Source organism: Rhamphochromis sp. 'chilingali' (genome assembly GCF_963969265.1).
Source record: "Rhamphochromis sp. 'chilingali' genome assembly, chromosome: 20".
In the NCBI taxonomy this organism is placed as follows: domain Eukaryota; kingdom Metazoa; phylum Chordata; class Actinopteri; order Cichliformes; family Cichlidae; genus Rhamphochromis; species Rhamphochromis sp. 'chilingali'.
In genome coordinates, this window is record NC_137947.1 from 461,086 (window position 1) to 476,508 (window position 15,423).

Consider the following 15,423-nt stretch of genomic DNA (forward strand, 5'->3'; position numbering starts at 1 on the left):
CAAATGCAGTTTTGCAATTTCTCTGAGCAGATTTTGCATTGACTTGGGGTGAATTTGCTTTAGCTTTCACTACTTGGAAGCTTTTGGCAATTTGTTAAACCATACAGGTCTTTGATATCAGTTGTTTGCTGGGTCGTTTTTTTTAATATGACACATGTGAACATGTGATTTCTGATCAGGTTATTTTAACTTTGGTCTTTGCATGGGCATTACTTAGTTAGGGTCACAACCCAAGATAAGGGTCTGTGTAACTTTGAAGCTAATAATAATCCAAGCTTCCTTCACTTCCTCCTTATCATACCCATTTTCAATGGGCTGAAGAATAAAGCTATTGTGGAATTCCCAAAAGCTGCAATTTTCTAATTGTGACTTATGGCTGTCTTCAGAGGAGAGACAGTCCCAAAAGATTCCTGTGTTGTATTTTTTGTCTCTATGGGTAATTTCTCCCTTCATAATTAAATAGGGTTGATTTTTTTTAAATAACACAGGCATTCACACTTTATTAACGAAGGTACAGACATGCCTGCTTTGATGGCTCCACCAATCCATGTGAGGAGGAAAAAAAACATTAAACACCAGTCTGCGGGGCCCACGAAACTGTGCTCTCTAAATTTCTTTTTATTTATTATGACTGTAAATGTCATAAACACTAAACTAGAAAAATTAAGACAAACACACACACAAAAGAAGCATAAAAAGAGTGTAAGATTCTAGTAAATAGGGATTCGGGTGTCATCTAAGGTTTTAAGTTTTATTTTTTTAACTGAGAAACCTTATTAAAAAATCAGATCAGAAGACATGACACAAGTACTCGGGGCAGTGATCAAACAAATGTGTAAAAGTACTCTGGCTCTATAATGTTCTGTGGTAGCCTTTTCTACAGGCAATACTTTTCAGCTTCAGTTAACGGTGATTATTCTGCTTATGCTGCTTAAAGAGCCTGTTTCCATTTTAGTCAAGTTTTTTTCCAGACTCCATGAGGCCCTTTGGGCTGAAATGAAAACGGCGACTTGATCATTTAGTTTACTGTCGGAGCCTCTCAGTGACATATTAGCGCTTTAATCACACACTCAGTTTTCTATAGCTGATTTTTTTTTCCCAGTAGAAAGTTCAGAGTTTAGAGCTAAAATGCTCGTTCATGTTTGGAGCCATAAACTCGCATTTTGTAATAAATAAAATTATTTCTGAAAATCACTTTAGTTCAAGGAAATGTATTTCCAAAAAACAGCAGCTGTGTTTTAGTGCAGTATTCCGTTTTAAAGCTGCTTTTCATGAAGAGATAAAACTTCCAAAACTGATTTCCTTGAAACCACGCTTGGAGTTAAGTTCAGTCTTGCGTTGTATTAGTGAGCTACTGCATTTGATCCTTGTAATTTAGCAGCCTTTCCCCTAATGTTCATTATCGGTCCCGTTTTAAACGAAGACCTGCACTTTAGTGTGCAGAAACGCTGCTAGGCATTAAAATTTGATGTCGACCGACTGGCCAGTGAAAACTCTTTAAAGGTATCAAATAGTAATCCCCACGTTAAGTAATTAAGTCCCAGTGGCTTTTAGGAGAGAAAATCAATAAACTGTGCGGTTTAATTTTTCATTCACTTGACGAGGAGTTTCTATAGTTGTGTCTTGAAATAAGCAAAATATAAAAGTTACTATATTAATTTTAATATTGCTATGATCTACGATCCACGATTGAATAAATTTAGAACTGTTTGTTCTGTTAAGCTGCGATAAATATCGTCCTAATTTAAATCCGCGCATAGTCATTGATCATTTCCAGAATCGTTAATATTTAAAATAACTGTCGAAAAACAACATGCTATTTGTGTGTATTAACTTCAATTTTGAAATTTATGTTAGTTTTATTGTCTGCGGGGAAAACATTCCAGCAGCACCGTGTGCAGTTCTGTTTCGGTTAAACGGTGTTTGTGTCCCATCATCCCTCTAAACATGAATTAATGATGTCGATGCAACAACAAAGGAGCAGCGTACCATTCATTTATTTCAGTGATTCATATTTGAGCCCATTAGACCAAACTATCAATGTTCCCAATTTTTGCAGCATAGATTAAAATTGACTGCGTTGTGTTCTTTGAACTGGGGCCATTTCTTTGGTTGCAAAGAGTTCAGTTCACGGACCCACTTCAGCCGTCAGACCGTCGGCCGATCACAGAATTTAAATGTAACGGGGTTCAATGCATTTTTTTCTCTACCTGCGGGGTCTATAAACACTGTTGCTGAGATAAATGTATGAAATGTTAAAAAAACAAAAAAACGAAAAATGTGTAAATGCTACTCAAATTCCCTTAAGCAAAAAAAAAATGTCGTTTTTGTTTTCTTCATTCATATTTCTACAGCTCCTCTTAGCTCAGCGCCGCGCAGCTGGGAGAAAATGGCCCAAACTGAATTTTCAATCTTTTCCCTGCGGTAATTCACACCAGCGCTGGAACAAATGAAAACTACAGAATTTAGCGTCAGAGAATGAAGAAAGAGCACAAACGGTTTGTTTCAGGTTGTTAAGCTAAATATTCGGCTGAAGGCCTGAAGGCCCGCACAGTAAATGTCCAAAAAAAGTGCCAAAAGCAGAAACATCTTCAATTGTTTCCAACTGATCGTGTGCGGCGGTTAATTTGTGTTTTAGAGAGCAGTGGCCTGTTTAACCAGTTGAGCTCGCAGGCCTGAAACCGGATCTTCATCTCTGTCTAATCTCTGGCAGTTTGACTGGTGTCCTCGTGCGCTGGGAGGGGAGTATGGGATGTGGGGGTGTTGGGGTTCTCCTGCAAACGCACACAGAAAGACGCATGCACTAGAACTGCCGGAGCTCGCGTGAGCACATACATTAGAGTTCAGGAAGTGGCGCGTGAAGCAGCCTAAATTCCTCGCGCAGGAGCGGGGGCTCGCGGCGGCTCGTGGAAGCCATGGATCACATAGGGATACTGGGGGCGCACCTGCAGCAGCACGCGCAAGTGGAGTCCATCAGTTTTGGCATCGATCAGATCCTCAGCAACGTGGAGCAAAGCTGCATGTTGGGCACGAGGATGCACGAGCCGGACTACGGACACCTGGCCTACAACAGCGGCGCGAGCGGCGGCGTGAACGGAGGTTTCACGTGCAACAGCAGCGGATATAACGGCACCGGCAGCGCGTGCGGGATGTCTTCCCTCGGCGGTGCTTATCAAATGAGTATGGGCGTGAATATGAACGGTGCTAACGTCAACTCCGCCGGGGTCATCCGTGTCCCCGCTCACCGGCCTCTGAGCGCCGGGAACTCTTCCATGCCTGCGATGAGCGGGACCATCAACAACCTGACAGCGCTCACGTTCCCATGGATGGAGAGCAATCGACGCTACACTAAAGACAGATTCACAGGTATCCACTTATTATTATTAGAATTGCTAGAAGTAGTATTTATTGGTCCTTCCTATGATGAAAATGTAAATGTACCTGGCAGACTGTTTTGCGGCCTCTCTTCATTTTGTAGCCCGATTATTCATTGTTTAAAATAAAAAAAGAATAATATGAGTGTGTGTGGAAGAGAGGATAAAATAGCAATACTAAACGTTAGTTTAAACTCGGTACTTTTTAATTAAAAGCAAATGTCCACTTACAATAAAACGGGGGGAAGAGAAGAATCCGTTATTCTCAGCAGTAATTTGTACACAGACAGAATACGCGTGAAAACCTGTGGCTGCCTCTCTGTGTTTGTGGAGCCGCTCCGGAATTTTAGTGTTTAGTAACTGCACCGTGTTTCTAATATAAAAATATTGATTTTAAATTTTGAAAATATAATTTTGTTTATAACTAAATATGTGGCTGATTTGCCGTAAGGCAATGTGGTGGTTTGCCCATGGTTTTTCAATCCCTGAATTAAAATATATATACATAATTTAAAAAATGATTTCTGCATTATATTAAAGGAAACTATTGATACGTGTGATATATGTAATAGTTTTATTTATTTTTACGGAGCTGCTTTTCTCCTGCTACGCTGCTGGTGCGCTCTCGGTTTCTTTTTGCTCTGCATATCCTGCTTCCCTGTCCTGTCTCATCCTGTCCTTTCCTTTCTCGTCCTTCTGCCCTTCTCTCCTGTTTAGTGTCCCTCTCACCCCTCACTGTAACACGTCGTGTAGGTCACCCTTATCAGAACCGGACACCGCCGAAGAAGAAAAAGCCCCGGACGTCCTTCACCCGCTTGCAGATCTGTGAGCTGGAGAAACGCTTTCACCGGCAGAAGTACCTGGCGTCGGCTGAACGTGCTGCGCTGGCCAAAGCACTGAAGATGACCGACGCACAAGTCAAAACCTGGTTCCAAAACAGACGCACCAAGTGGAGGTGAAGTTACCAGTGTATACGCGTTGGTACAAAATCTACCGAACATGCGCTGAACAGACATTCTTTATCAAAGACTGCGTGTCTATTTGGTTCCTAGGGGGTGTCAGGAAAACCATCTGTGTTTTTTAAAGGTCTCCTTGGATCCAAATACTCCACCATGAGTTTCCCTTTTGTGACGTTATCTTGTTGTGTTCTTATTTGCACATTTACCGTAAATCCTCATAGAGGTAGAGGCTGTGTAGCTTAATTTCATTGCAGGATTGTGGTGAAGTGCCTGAAGGCAGAAAACTTCCTCCCAATTTAACAAGGCCATTGGACAAATGAATTCAAATGAAATGAGCCTACTAATAGCTACTGGCATGTATATAGCTCAACTTGGAGACACTGAAACAGGCGCTCTGTGAAGATTTCTGGCTCTGTGACTATTAAAATGTGGTAATATTGTTGAACATTTCTCTGTCTGTAGAAATCTCTTTTTTTGTCCTGGAAATAATAATTTTCTGTGTCACAGAAAAGCTCAGGAAAGGCTTTTAATACTACTTTCCCATTTCTACATTTTTAAGAGCAAATTCAGCAACAGAAAACATTTTCATAATAATAACTATTAAAGATCAAACATCACTGATATTTGAAAGAAACTGTTTGCATTAGCCTATTTTAGTTAGACAGTTGAGCTACATGAAAACATACAGCATAACTCTCCAAATTCTCTGTGTCTCTCCCAAAACAAACCGATGTAGCCTGATTCTGATCCCCCGGAGTGTCACAGCTCGTGTTTGTACACTGTGCTGAATCTGTGCTCGATTTCATGTCACTCTGTTGTTGATACAGGCGGCAAACGGCGGAAGAGCGGGAGGCTGAGCGGCAGCAGGCCAATCGGATCCTCATGCAGCTGCAGCAGGAGGCCTTCCAGAAGACGATCAACCAACCCGTGACCCCAGACCCGCTGTGCCTACAGAACAGCTCTCTATTTGCCCTGCAGAGCCTGCAGCCATGGAACGAGAATACCGCAAAGATAAGCAGCGTAACTGCCTGCGAGTAGAATCAGCACAAACCATCCAGCAGGGTGTCCGAGAGACTGCTTAATAGCAGAGAAGCTGGCTAAAGCCTACATGCAAGGTCATGTCCCTGTTCTTGTTGTCACCCATCTACTGTCAGACAGACATTGAAGCGCCATCAGACAGAGTCCCCCAGCACTACTCGCTCTTAATGGGGATCACAGTCTGAGGTGGATCCTTCAGTGGTCTGGAGTGAATCCAGCTCTGCAGACACCAAGGTTTAATCTTCGGGAATAATTTGGAGGAGTACTGATGGACAGTGTTACAGAGTGGCATCGAAGAGTTGTTGTAGCTACTGTAATTTCCTAAAAGAGACTAAATGATTAATGGCTAAATAACGTATTTTCATATGGGGTCTCTTACAAAAAGAATATGCTTCTGCAATCAGTGTCTATCCAGCCCCTCACAGCAGTTTGTGATGTAACTGCCACTTTTCATCTGTTGACTTGTGTTGCTGGACACAAGTTTTCACCTTTTTGTGTTCCATATTATCCTACACTATGTCATGCACATGAAATGAATTTTGGCTTACAGCAGCATAAAAGAGCACTTATTTTATCACCTGAGATGAATAACAGCGAGAGTGAGAAGAGTAAACCTGTGTGTTTCACCCCGTCTTACTGCAGCTCGGCTATATATGGTCCAAAATCATCCGATTAATGGGGGAACAAATACCATGGCACTTTACAAGTACGTTTAACAAAAAACATACTTTTCACCACAGTTTAGCTCATATTACATTTTCTTTTCTCTTATTTTTGTAAAAGGCTTTTACAGACTGTATTTTCACCACTGTAAAGCAAAGGATCTTAGACCTGACACCAAAAAACAATGACACAAAGCTGCCGTGTGTTCATTTTTTGCCCACTGTGTGTGTGTGTGTGTGTGTGTGTGTGTGTGTGTGTGTGTGTGTGTGTGTGTGTGTGTGTGTGTGTGTGTGTACACGTATGCCGTAGTTTTCCCCGTGTGACACGCTAATGGCTGAAGTGAAAAAATAATGAATTTCTTCAAATACTATGATTGTGTTATGTTCTGTAATTTAAGTAGATCGAATTCTCTTCGCAGGCTATCGTTAAAGTATCTCACTGATTGTCAGTCACTTCTCACAGCACTTCCAGATGCAAATCAGGCGTTTGAATTTTGTTTTGCTTATTTTTTTGTCAGACAGATGTAGTTCTTCTCATACATTCGTGTATAAACAAAAACATAAATGTGGATATTTTCTGCTTTTTTTCACTGATGCCAACAGACTGCAGGAGCAGGTTTGTGCGTGTATACATGTGTGATGTGACATTTGCCAGGACTGGTTTCTGAAAGGCTGAAGGAGAATTTCATCATCCACTCAGAAACATCAGTGCTGAGCCGCTGAAGCTGATCCACACTGGAGCTTCCTGGAATTCCTTTCCCCCAACACACACACACATCCCTGCAACAGCCTGAAATCAGATTAAATCAAAATGTTGGGGCTGTGATACGTATACATTAATAAACACATCCCAATCTTATGTTTAAGAAAGACAACAAGGCAGCGAAAGAATCCACTGCACATCCAGGATCACAGCAAAACGTCCTGCTGGTCAGGCCAGAATAAATGCCCTGAGTAAGATAATGATGATGTGAGCTTCATGTGTTGCCTCCGAGCTCACCCTAGAGTCCTCTGAGTGAGCTCTGTCTTAAATGGAGAACAACACAGAGAAATGTGCCTAGATCAAAGTGAGCTGAGCAGTACCAGACAGTGGAAGTGTGGCTTTAGAGCATAGGTGTCAAACTCTGGCCCGCGGGCCAAATTTGGCCCGCAGCCTAATTACGTTTGGCCCGCAAAGCCATACCAAATTATTATTAGAGCTGGCCTTCTGGTATTATACAGCTAATATATATATTGTTTAGTATTAAGCTTTGCTTGTTCCATATTCAGTTTTTCAGCAAAACGTGTTTGAGTCCATAAGAAAAGATTCATTCTCATATCTGGAGGAAGATTTTTTTTTTTCAGTAAATATTAACGTCAGCCCGCGACTTTGCTCCAGTTTTGAATTTTGGCCCACTGTGTATTTGAGTTTGACACCCCTGCTTTAGAGTAACCTACATATAAATCAAGATTATCTCCTGACCAGTTTTAGTACTTCTGAACAAAAGTCATTATCAGGGGTTAAAGTGGGCAACGGCTTTCTGGCACCTTCAGTTAACGAGCAATTAATTGAGTGCGTGTGTGTGTCTGTGTGTGTGCGTGCGTGCGTGCGCATGCTGCAGCCTGGTTTGCTTCCAGTGATGTCATTGACATACTTAAAAAATAATAAAAAAATAATGGTGTTGCACGGCCCGCTGCATCATACACTCTGAAGTGATTCTTTGCAACAGTTGAATCCTGTGGAGATGAGCAATTTTAAAAAGCTCTAGTAGGAGAGGGTAGGAGGGCCTTTACATAGTCGGTTGTTTATAAGGTCCCAATATCAGCTGTCCTATTTACAGTTTTTTACAGCCGCTAGGACACATTTCACAATACTTAGGTCACTTTTGCAAAACTCTTCACACAATCCTCCTAACTGACCCTCACCTTGGCAAAGCAGTTCATTTCACATTCAAAATGCACTACAACTACCAAAACACTTCATTCAGGTCTCAAATAAACTCATTCTTCCAGAACACTAGCAAAGGTTGACAGCCGACAAACACACTTTGTCACCCACAAAACAATGACCTAAAAAACACTAACAACATGTAGCATTACAGTGTTTCCTGTGTAAAACAAGGACACATCTCTGTTTATAATTTCAATATATGTTACTGGAATGAATCAGACATCATGCAGAATTCGTTAATATTTGTTTATGTATTTTTATTTTTTTGCACTAAGTAATCCCAAAATACAAGAATTTGTATACACACCATCCACTGATACACATACAATAGTAATGCTAATCTACTCGGTCTCCTCCATTTGGCCACAGGTTCTCATCCACATCACATCTTATGTCATCTAGGGCAACACACCTAGGAAAGAATCTTCTGGCTGCCAGAATTGAAGGAGTTGAAAAATTGAAGGAGTAACACCTGTGTAGATGTTCATCTACAATGAGAATCAGCTGTGGCTGGTTAAACTGCATTTTTAGATTTAAAATATGTTTCAATAAAATATTGTTGTTGAATTTTGCTGTCTTTTCAAGTTTTGCATTGTGTTATTGTTTTGGCCATAAGTTTAACAGTTTTGAAAACAGTATGTAAGCACATGCAAAATGTCCTGTACGTACAAAGATTTTTGGCAGTTGTTGTGTCTGAGTGAGAAGATGATTCATGAAATTTGAGAGATGTAGTCATTGAATGCATTTTGTGCCAAAACAATGATAACTGGTCCTCAGTTTAGCCCACATAGACTTCTGTTGTGCTCACTGTGTGAGGAGTTTTGCAAACGTGACCTAAGTATTGAGAAATGTGTCCTAGCGTCTGTAAAAAACTGTAAGCTGATGCTGTGGCCAGTGTCTCTGTGAACTGGACTCATATGAGACTGGACTGTATATACTGGGTGTGTGGTTTTGCTTTCTCTCACTTGATTCAGGTGCCCAACACTTTTTTGTCCTGTGAAAACAGCTGACTCCACTGTCAACTGGCAGTACAAGAGCAGAGGGAGTTTCTCGTTCTTCATCTGGGCAGCTGAACACTCCAGGCGCACAGTGCTGTACAACAGTTAGAGGGCTAAGTTCCAAAATGAAACTGCATTTTAAGTGACTGTTAATAATAATGTTATATCATTACATTATCATTCTGCATGCTTTAATGTCAAAGAATTATTTTACAGCTGCTGCTTGAAATAAAGTTCAAGTATTTTAATTGCAAGTTGTGTCTGAAATTTTATATTTTCAATATATACCAATACTAGGGCCATAGTGTGTGTGTGTGTGTGTGTGTGTGTGTGTGTGTGTGTGTGTGTGTGTGTGTGTGTGTGTGTGTGTGTGTGGTGGTGCGGGGTATTGTATGAAAATGTTAATTTTGAAGGGATGATGACTGCCATTCATTTAACCTCTTAGGTGGCATTATTTTATTGGCTGGTTGTTTATGAATCACTGTGTAAAGTTTTTATTCTAATAACTTTTGCTGCCACGTTAATTTGACAGCAAAGGTTATTCCATCTAAAATTTGGTGCACTGGAAATATAAAGTAGAATAACATGAAAACTCATCAATTTAACTCACTGGTAAATGCGGAGGTGCACATGATAAAAAGAAAAAATATGGCATGCATATGTTTATTATTGTTGTCATTATTATTATTATTGCTGTTGTTTTGTATTTGTATATTTAATTTTTCTTTTATCACTGTTTAGATCGGGACTATTTGTCATGATTATTTAAGTTTAATGGGAAAAAATACTTTTGTTGCACGTAAAAATAACACTCCATTCATTGTACCTGTGTGATGTAAATAAAACAGAAAAGTCCCCCACAGCTGTGAGATCACGTGTACAGTTCAGGTGTTGCAGGAGATCGTGTATCTTGTCTTGTACTGTGAACATTCTCCTAAGCCTTCCATCCTCGGTGGGTTTATCGGACAAATTTGGAAAAACTGTTTGACGTAGATGGGACGCAGCTGTGTAGTGACCCCGTGTTTTCCGTCCAGACCAGTGAGCTGTGATTTGCACACGCAGGCAGCGCTGATTCAGGGAGCGGCTGCTCTGCTTTCCTTTGCATTCTGTTAGCAAAGCGCGCATTTTTGTACTGCTTGATCTCATTAATTTAACTGAAAATTAAAACTGCGAACTAGATTAAAATTGGATGAATTGCACAACCTTATTTTCTACATGTGAAGCTGTATTTTAATTAAATAATTAAACCGACGAGTCAATATCAAAACGGATATTTAGCCTTTATCTCCCCCTGCTGGCTGCATGCAGCACTGCACTGGCTCGCCGATCACTTTTCGTCGCTAGATGATGATGAAAATTGCGTAAATGTTAGTCGACAAACAGTAACGTCATTGTATAAGTGCAGGCGGAGTACATAGAAAACAACTGCTGGTTTCTGTTTTTCAGAGATGTCTCTTCTGCGCGTGTGTTCCAGACAGCTGTTCTGGAAGAGTCCAGCTGTGGAGCCGCTTTTCACAGGTCAGTTTGTTCGCTTCAGTAAGAGAAAACGGAACCTCGAAAATGAACTATATTTGCAAGTTGTTGTTGTTCTTTAAATGCTTTATTTAATACATCTACCCGCAGAACAAAAGAACAGAGCCAGGAGGAGGTCCTGTACATAATTAATGAACAGAAGAGTCCGTATTCTAAATAGTGGATAAATGTTTCTTCTTGATTGGAAAGATGGTAAATGGCCTGTATTTATATAGCGCTTTTACTCGTCCCTAAGGACCCCAAAGCGCTTTACACATCCAGTCATCCACCCATTCACACACTGGTGATGGCAGCTACATTGTAGCCACAGCCACCCTGGGGCGCACTGACAGAGGAAAGTTACAGACGGGATATGTTGCATTCTGTAAGGGAGAAAACTCACACTTCTTGACATTTAAGTGGGTCCAGAAGCAGCTGAGAAAGATCATAGATATGTGTTAATGTGTGCAACACACAACAACAATGTTCAGTGACTAAGAGCAAACCACAGCAGCCTCCGTGAACAGGATCCAGTAACCGTCACAGTGGCAGATATCCAGGAAAGGGTCTCTGGACAGCACCAGGCTAACAAAGAAGCTAACTGCACTCCGCGAGCACCTGGCAGTACAAATGAACCAGCTGCTGATGGACAAGATTGACTTGGAATGGCTAAATGATTCCCAAGGATCCCCAGAAGGGACCAGTCCCATCCAACTACCACCAATAACCTGCCTCAATACAATAGGGAAGCACCTGTCAGGCATCATAAGTGCTAAGATGAACAGTACATGTTTCAATACATGATCAGGGCACTGAAGGGAATTGTCAAGCACACTAGAGGAGCAAAACATAAGCTAATGTTAGATGGAGCAGCCACACGAGACTGACCAGACTGAACAACCTGTGCACCGCCTGGATTGACCACAAGAAGGTGTATGTCTCACACATGGCTTCTAGAGTGCCTAGAACTGTACAAGATAAACAGTACCCTGAGAGCAGCAGCAACTCAGTGTTGATGCGGCGAACAGCACTACAGGGCAGGAGTGAAGGAAACATCGACTCACTGATCCATGCCGCTAACATCTGCAGCGGTGACATCAGAATGTCATTTGGACTGGAGAAATGTAATTGAGTGGTAACAAAGAGAGCAAAGGTAGTAATTGAAGGCAAAGGGGAACATTACTGAGGATAGCAATATGTACCTGGAAATCCCCCTGGCAAAGGGAAACCATGAAGAGGCCGCCAGGAAAGCCACAACCACCAAATATCTGCAGAGTAAGCTGAATGGGAAGAACAAGATCCAGGCAATCAACATCTACGCCCTGCTGGGATAATAAACTGGCCAAAGGAGGAAACAGAAGCCACTGACATCAAGACAAGGAACTTCCTTACCATGCATGGAGGATTTCACCCCAAACCCAGCACCCTAAGTCTGTATGCTAAGTGGAAGGAAGGTGGCCGAGGACTAGTGAGTGTTAACGCCAGTATACAGGAAGATAGGTACAACTGATAGTATGCATAGTGAATATTTTAGGCAGCAGAAACCTGAGAAAGAAGAAGAGCAAGAACAGGAACCATCATGGAAGGTCAGGCCCCTTCCATAGAAGAAGTGGCCAGGGTACAGATCTTCAACAAAACAAAAGTAGACAAGACGCCATTGAATAAACTGGAACCTAATACTTGAGTGTGTCTCTTCCTTCAGGGTGTTTGCGGGCAGCCAGCAGAGCGGTGAATGACAAGGAGCCATTGAAGAAGGCCAAAACCCCAAAAGGACGGTTTGACAACCTCGAAGAGACGAGCAAAGATGTACTAGAAAGTGAGAAAGAGACAAAGCGTTTCTGCATCTAGTTAACAAACAGTTACAAACTGCACTGAACAAGTTGACAACCAAAGTGATCAGCGAACAAACTGTAAATAATACTGTTAGTATTTAGTATTTATTTAGTATTTATTTATTTATTGTCATTGTCAAGAACAATGAAATTGCGTTTGGGGCTTCCATACAACCCCAAAAAAAAAAGAAGAAAATAATAAATACCCCTTAAAACCCAAGTGTACATATTTAACCCAGTGTGACTCCAATGCAATAAGACAATCCTTAGCAATAATGTTCGTAGAAATTCAGACAAAGACCTGAGAAACATGACAAAATACAGCAATGCAACCCTTTCAATATTATTGTACTGTGAGATATGATATCAGATATGATAGTTATCTATTTAAGAAAGAGGGGGGGGGGGGGGCAGGAGGGGGAAGAGAATAAAGATATGATGCACCAATGCAGACCAGTTCATTGCTATTAAGAAGTTGGATATGGTTATTGTCCGTGAGAGGGGGGCAGAGAGTTCAGGAGCCTCACAGCCTGTGGATACAGGCTGTTGGCCAGTCTGGATGTTCTGGCCTGTATAGACCTGTACCTTCTCCCTGAGGGCAGCAGATGGAAAAGGTGGCGCGCAGGGTGATGTTGGTCCCGCAGGATACTGTGCACCCTCCTCAGACAGCGAGTGGGGATGATGAAGAATGAAAGTGCTGTTTCTTTATTACAGTCTCTGTTTTTCGAAACACGAACAGAGATTAAGATAAAACAGGAGAGTAAAACTGTTGATGACCGCGTGGCCTAATTGGCCGTGTGTGTGGGACAGTGTTTAGCACTGTACTGGGTTCTCCTCCAACAGTCTTAAAGCATGCATTTAGTGGAGTTGGGTTAGCTGGTCATTCTAAATTGCCTATAGTTGTAAATGTGAGTGTGAATGGTTGTCAGTCTCTCTGTTAGCTCTGCAACAGGCTGATGACCTGTCCAAGGTGTACCTCACCTTTCGTCCTGTGGCAGCTGGAATCGTGTCCTGCTCCAAATAAAATCAGAATTTCAGAGCTCCCAGTCAGAGTTTCAATCTGGAACTTCAGTTTGTACTTCCTATTCAGAAAGTCGGAGCCAACCCACCAACCCTGAGGGACCAGTTCAAGGTGATGGTGGTAGTGAGTTTAAACAGCAGTGGGACTGTAAAACTTTCATCTGTACTGCCACTGTTTTGGATTAAATAAGTGAGCCATAAGCAGCACACTGAGCCGCCTCTGTCCATGAACGCGCTGCAGGAGTGTGTTTAAGCTCTAAAAGCTAGTATGCTACATTGGTAGTTATACATGAATGTTTTTATGAGCATGCTATGGTTTTTTCTCACTTTTCAAATGTTGTTACTGGAACACACAAACTCAGGAGTCACATCCACGTTCTGTCCGACATCTGGGATTAGGGCTGCTCAATTAATCGAATTTTAATCACGATTACGATCTGGGCTTTCAACGATCATTAAAAATGACTGAGCCGATTATTAGCCCCTCCCTCGTGCTTTACTCTGGCGCTGCTCCGTGTGACAAATCGAGCGCACCTCTCTGCATTTCGAACACGCGTCACAACAATTAAGAGGACCCGAGGGAAGCTCGGAAAGCTAAGCAGAAGTTATTTGGAGAGGAGAGTGACTGCCGTTGGTTAAAAAGAGGTAAAAACCTTCAGTGGTGTGGAAGCATTATGGGTTCAGTCAGACGTGGATCAAGTAGACACAGTGTGTAAACTTTGCTACAGTGTAGCTGCACCACAGAGCAACACTGCAAAGTTCACTAAACATAGAAGTTTACATTTATTTCTTATATTGCAAACATTTGCACTGTTATCAGTATTTGCACTATTTTATATTATTTTTTGACAATCTTTAAAGTCATTATTCAACACATTGTTATCGTTAAATAAATATCGTCAAATAATCGAGATCTCAATTTCAGTGAAAATAATCGTGATTATCATTTTTGCCATAATCGAGCGGCCCTATCTGGGATGTTGGTTTTTGGGAAGTGGTTATAGGGATTAAGTTTAGAAATGGCTCACAAGTGCAAACTGTAATCTCCAGAATGACCATGAAGTTAAATCAGAAACGGCCAAAGTCGTTGAAATGGATTCAAACTTTCATATTAAGAAACATTTTTAGACTATGTGCTTAGTCCTCCTAACAAAACATTTTCATTTGAATGGACAGTGCGTTTATTTAGACAAGGTATATTTTTATATTTAATATGCATTTTCATTACAAATTGGTCTACAGCACAGGTGTCGAATTCCAGGCCTCGAGGCCCGCTGTCCTGCTTGTTTTCCAACTAACCTGCCCTTTTAGCTTCTTATTGGCAAAGCACACCTGATCCAGGTGATCAACAGCAGGTAGGGCAGGGATATCTCAAAAACAAGCAGGATGCTGGCCCTCGAGGACTGGAGTTTGACACCCCTGGTCTAGAGGTTTCAAAAGGTCTGAAACTCACCTTATTGTAAACTGAGAAAAGGAAAACTGTCACTGAAGATCTCAATTACTCTTATTTTTTCAGAGTTCCCTGATGATGTGAACCCTGTGACGAAGGAGAAGGGGGGCCCACGGGGTCCAGAGCCAACTCGCTATGGAGATTGGGAGAGGAAGGGCCGGTGTGTAGACTTCTAGCTCATTATCTGTAAATTAATATGTACCTTATGAGTATGGAGATGTACTGTAAAATGACATACTGATGCAGTTTGGATATGTATGTAGCCATTAGTGGTTTTCTGTCTTTTGTTTAATCGTGATGGAGGAGCAACGAGCAAGTTGCCAAATTAAAGTAATAAAACAACAAAGATACACTTTGTGTTTTCATTGATGTCAATAGAAGTATGACTACAGAGACACCTCTGTTCTGCTAATCTATTGACAGAAGAATTCCCCCACGCTGTTTTTCTACCATTTTCATTTTATATCAAAGCAGGTGCAGGAATATAAGCAGGTGCTTGGGTTCACTGCATGTGGAACGTGCACACTTACGTTGTGTTTGTTGTGTCTGGATCCTGTTACCATCATATACAGAGCTAACTGAACACTCAGGCCAGGCAACAATTACACATGAAAAAGTAATTAAATATCAGTCGAAACCTTTAAACAC

General features: G+C 41.4%; 2 protein-coding genes across 3 annotated transcripts; both read left to right on the forward strand.

The window, feature by feature from the left end:
* Positions 1-2,808: 2,808 nt before the first annotated feature.
* tlx1 (T cell leukemia homeobox 1) lies at positions 2,809-6,444 on the forward strand. Of its 2 annotated transcripts, none has more exons than XM_080869186.1 (3): positions 2,809-3,366; positions 4,092-4,329; positions 5,161-6,444. In XM_080869186.1, exons 1-3 carry the CDS (start codon positions 2,916-2,918, stop codon positions 5,369-5,371), a joined length of 900 nt encoding a protein of 299 aa, XP_080725312.1. In that variant the 5' UTR covers positions 2,809-2,915; the 3' UTR covers positions 5,372-6,444. The 2 variants fall into 2 exon arrangements, with proteins under 2 accessions (XP_080725312.1, XP_080725313.1); XM_080869187.1 differs by having other exon boundaries at positions 4,128-4,329.
* Positions 6,445-10,320: 3,876 nt separating this feature from the next.
* Positions 10,321-15,121, forward strand: sdhaf4 (succinate dehydrogenase complex assembly factor 4). Its single transcript, XM_080868460.1, has 3 exons — positions 10,321-10,479; positions 12,176-12,289; positions 14,842-15,121. The coding sequence occupies exons 1-3, from the start codon at positions 10,410-10,412 to the stop codon at positions 14,949-14,951; spliced, it is 294 nt and encodes a 97-aa protein (XP_080724586.1). The 5' UTR covers positions 10,321-10,409; the 3' UTR covers positions 14,952-15,121.
* Positions 15,122-15,423: the final 302 nt, after the last annotated feature.

Coding starts and splice junctions, on each gene's coding strand:
- tlx1 (XM_080869186.1), top strand. CDS start 2,916: ATGGATCACATAGGGATACTGGGGGCGCACCTGCAGCAGCACGCGCAA. Junction 3,367..4,091: donor CACTAAAGACAGATTCACAG/GTATCCACTTAT, acceptor TCTCCTGTTTAG/TGTCCCTCTCACCCCTCACT. Junction 4,330..5,160: donor AACAGACGCACCAAGTGGAG/GTGAAGTTACCA, acceptor TTGTTGATACAG/GCGGCAAACGGCGGAAGAGC.
- sdhaf4 (XM_080868460.1), top strand. CDS start 10,410: ATGTCTCTTCTGCGCGTGTGTTCCAGACAGCTGTTCTGGAAGAGTCCA. Junction 10,480..12,175: donor TGTGGAGCCGCTTTTCACAG/GTCAGTTTGTTC, acceptor CTCTTCCTTCAG/GGTGTTTGCGGGCAGCCAGC. Junction 12,290..14,841: donor GAGCAAAGATGTACTAGAAA/GTGAGAAAGAGA, acceptor TTATTTTTTCAG/AGTTCCCTGATGATGTGAAC.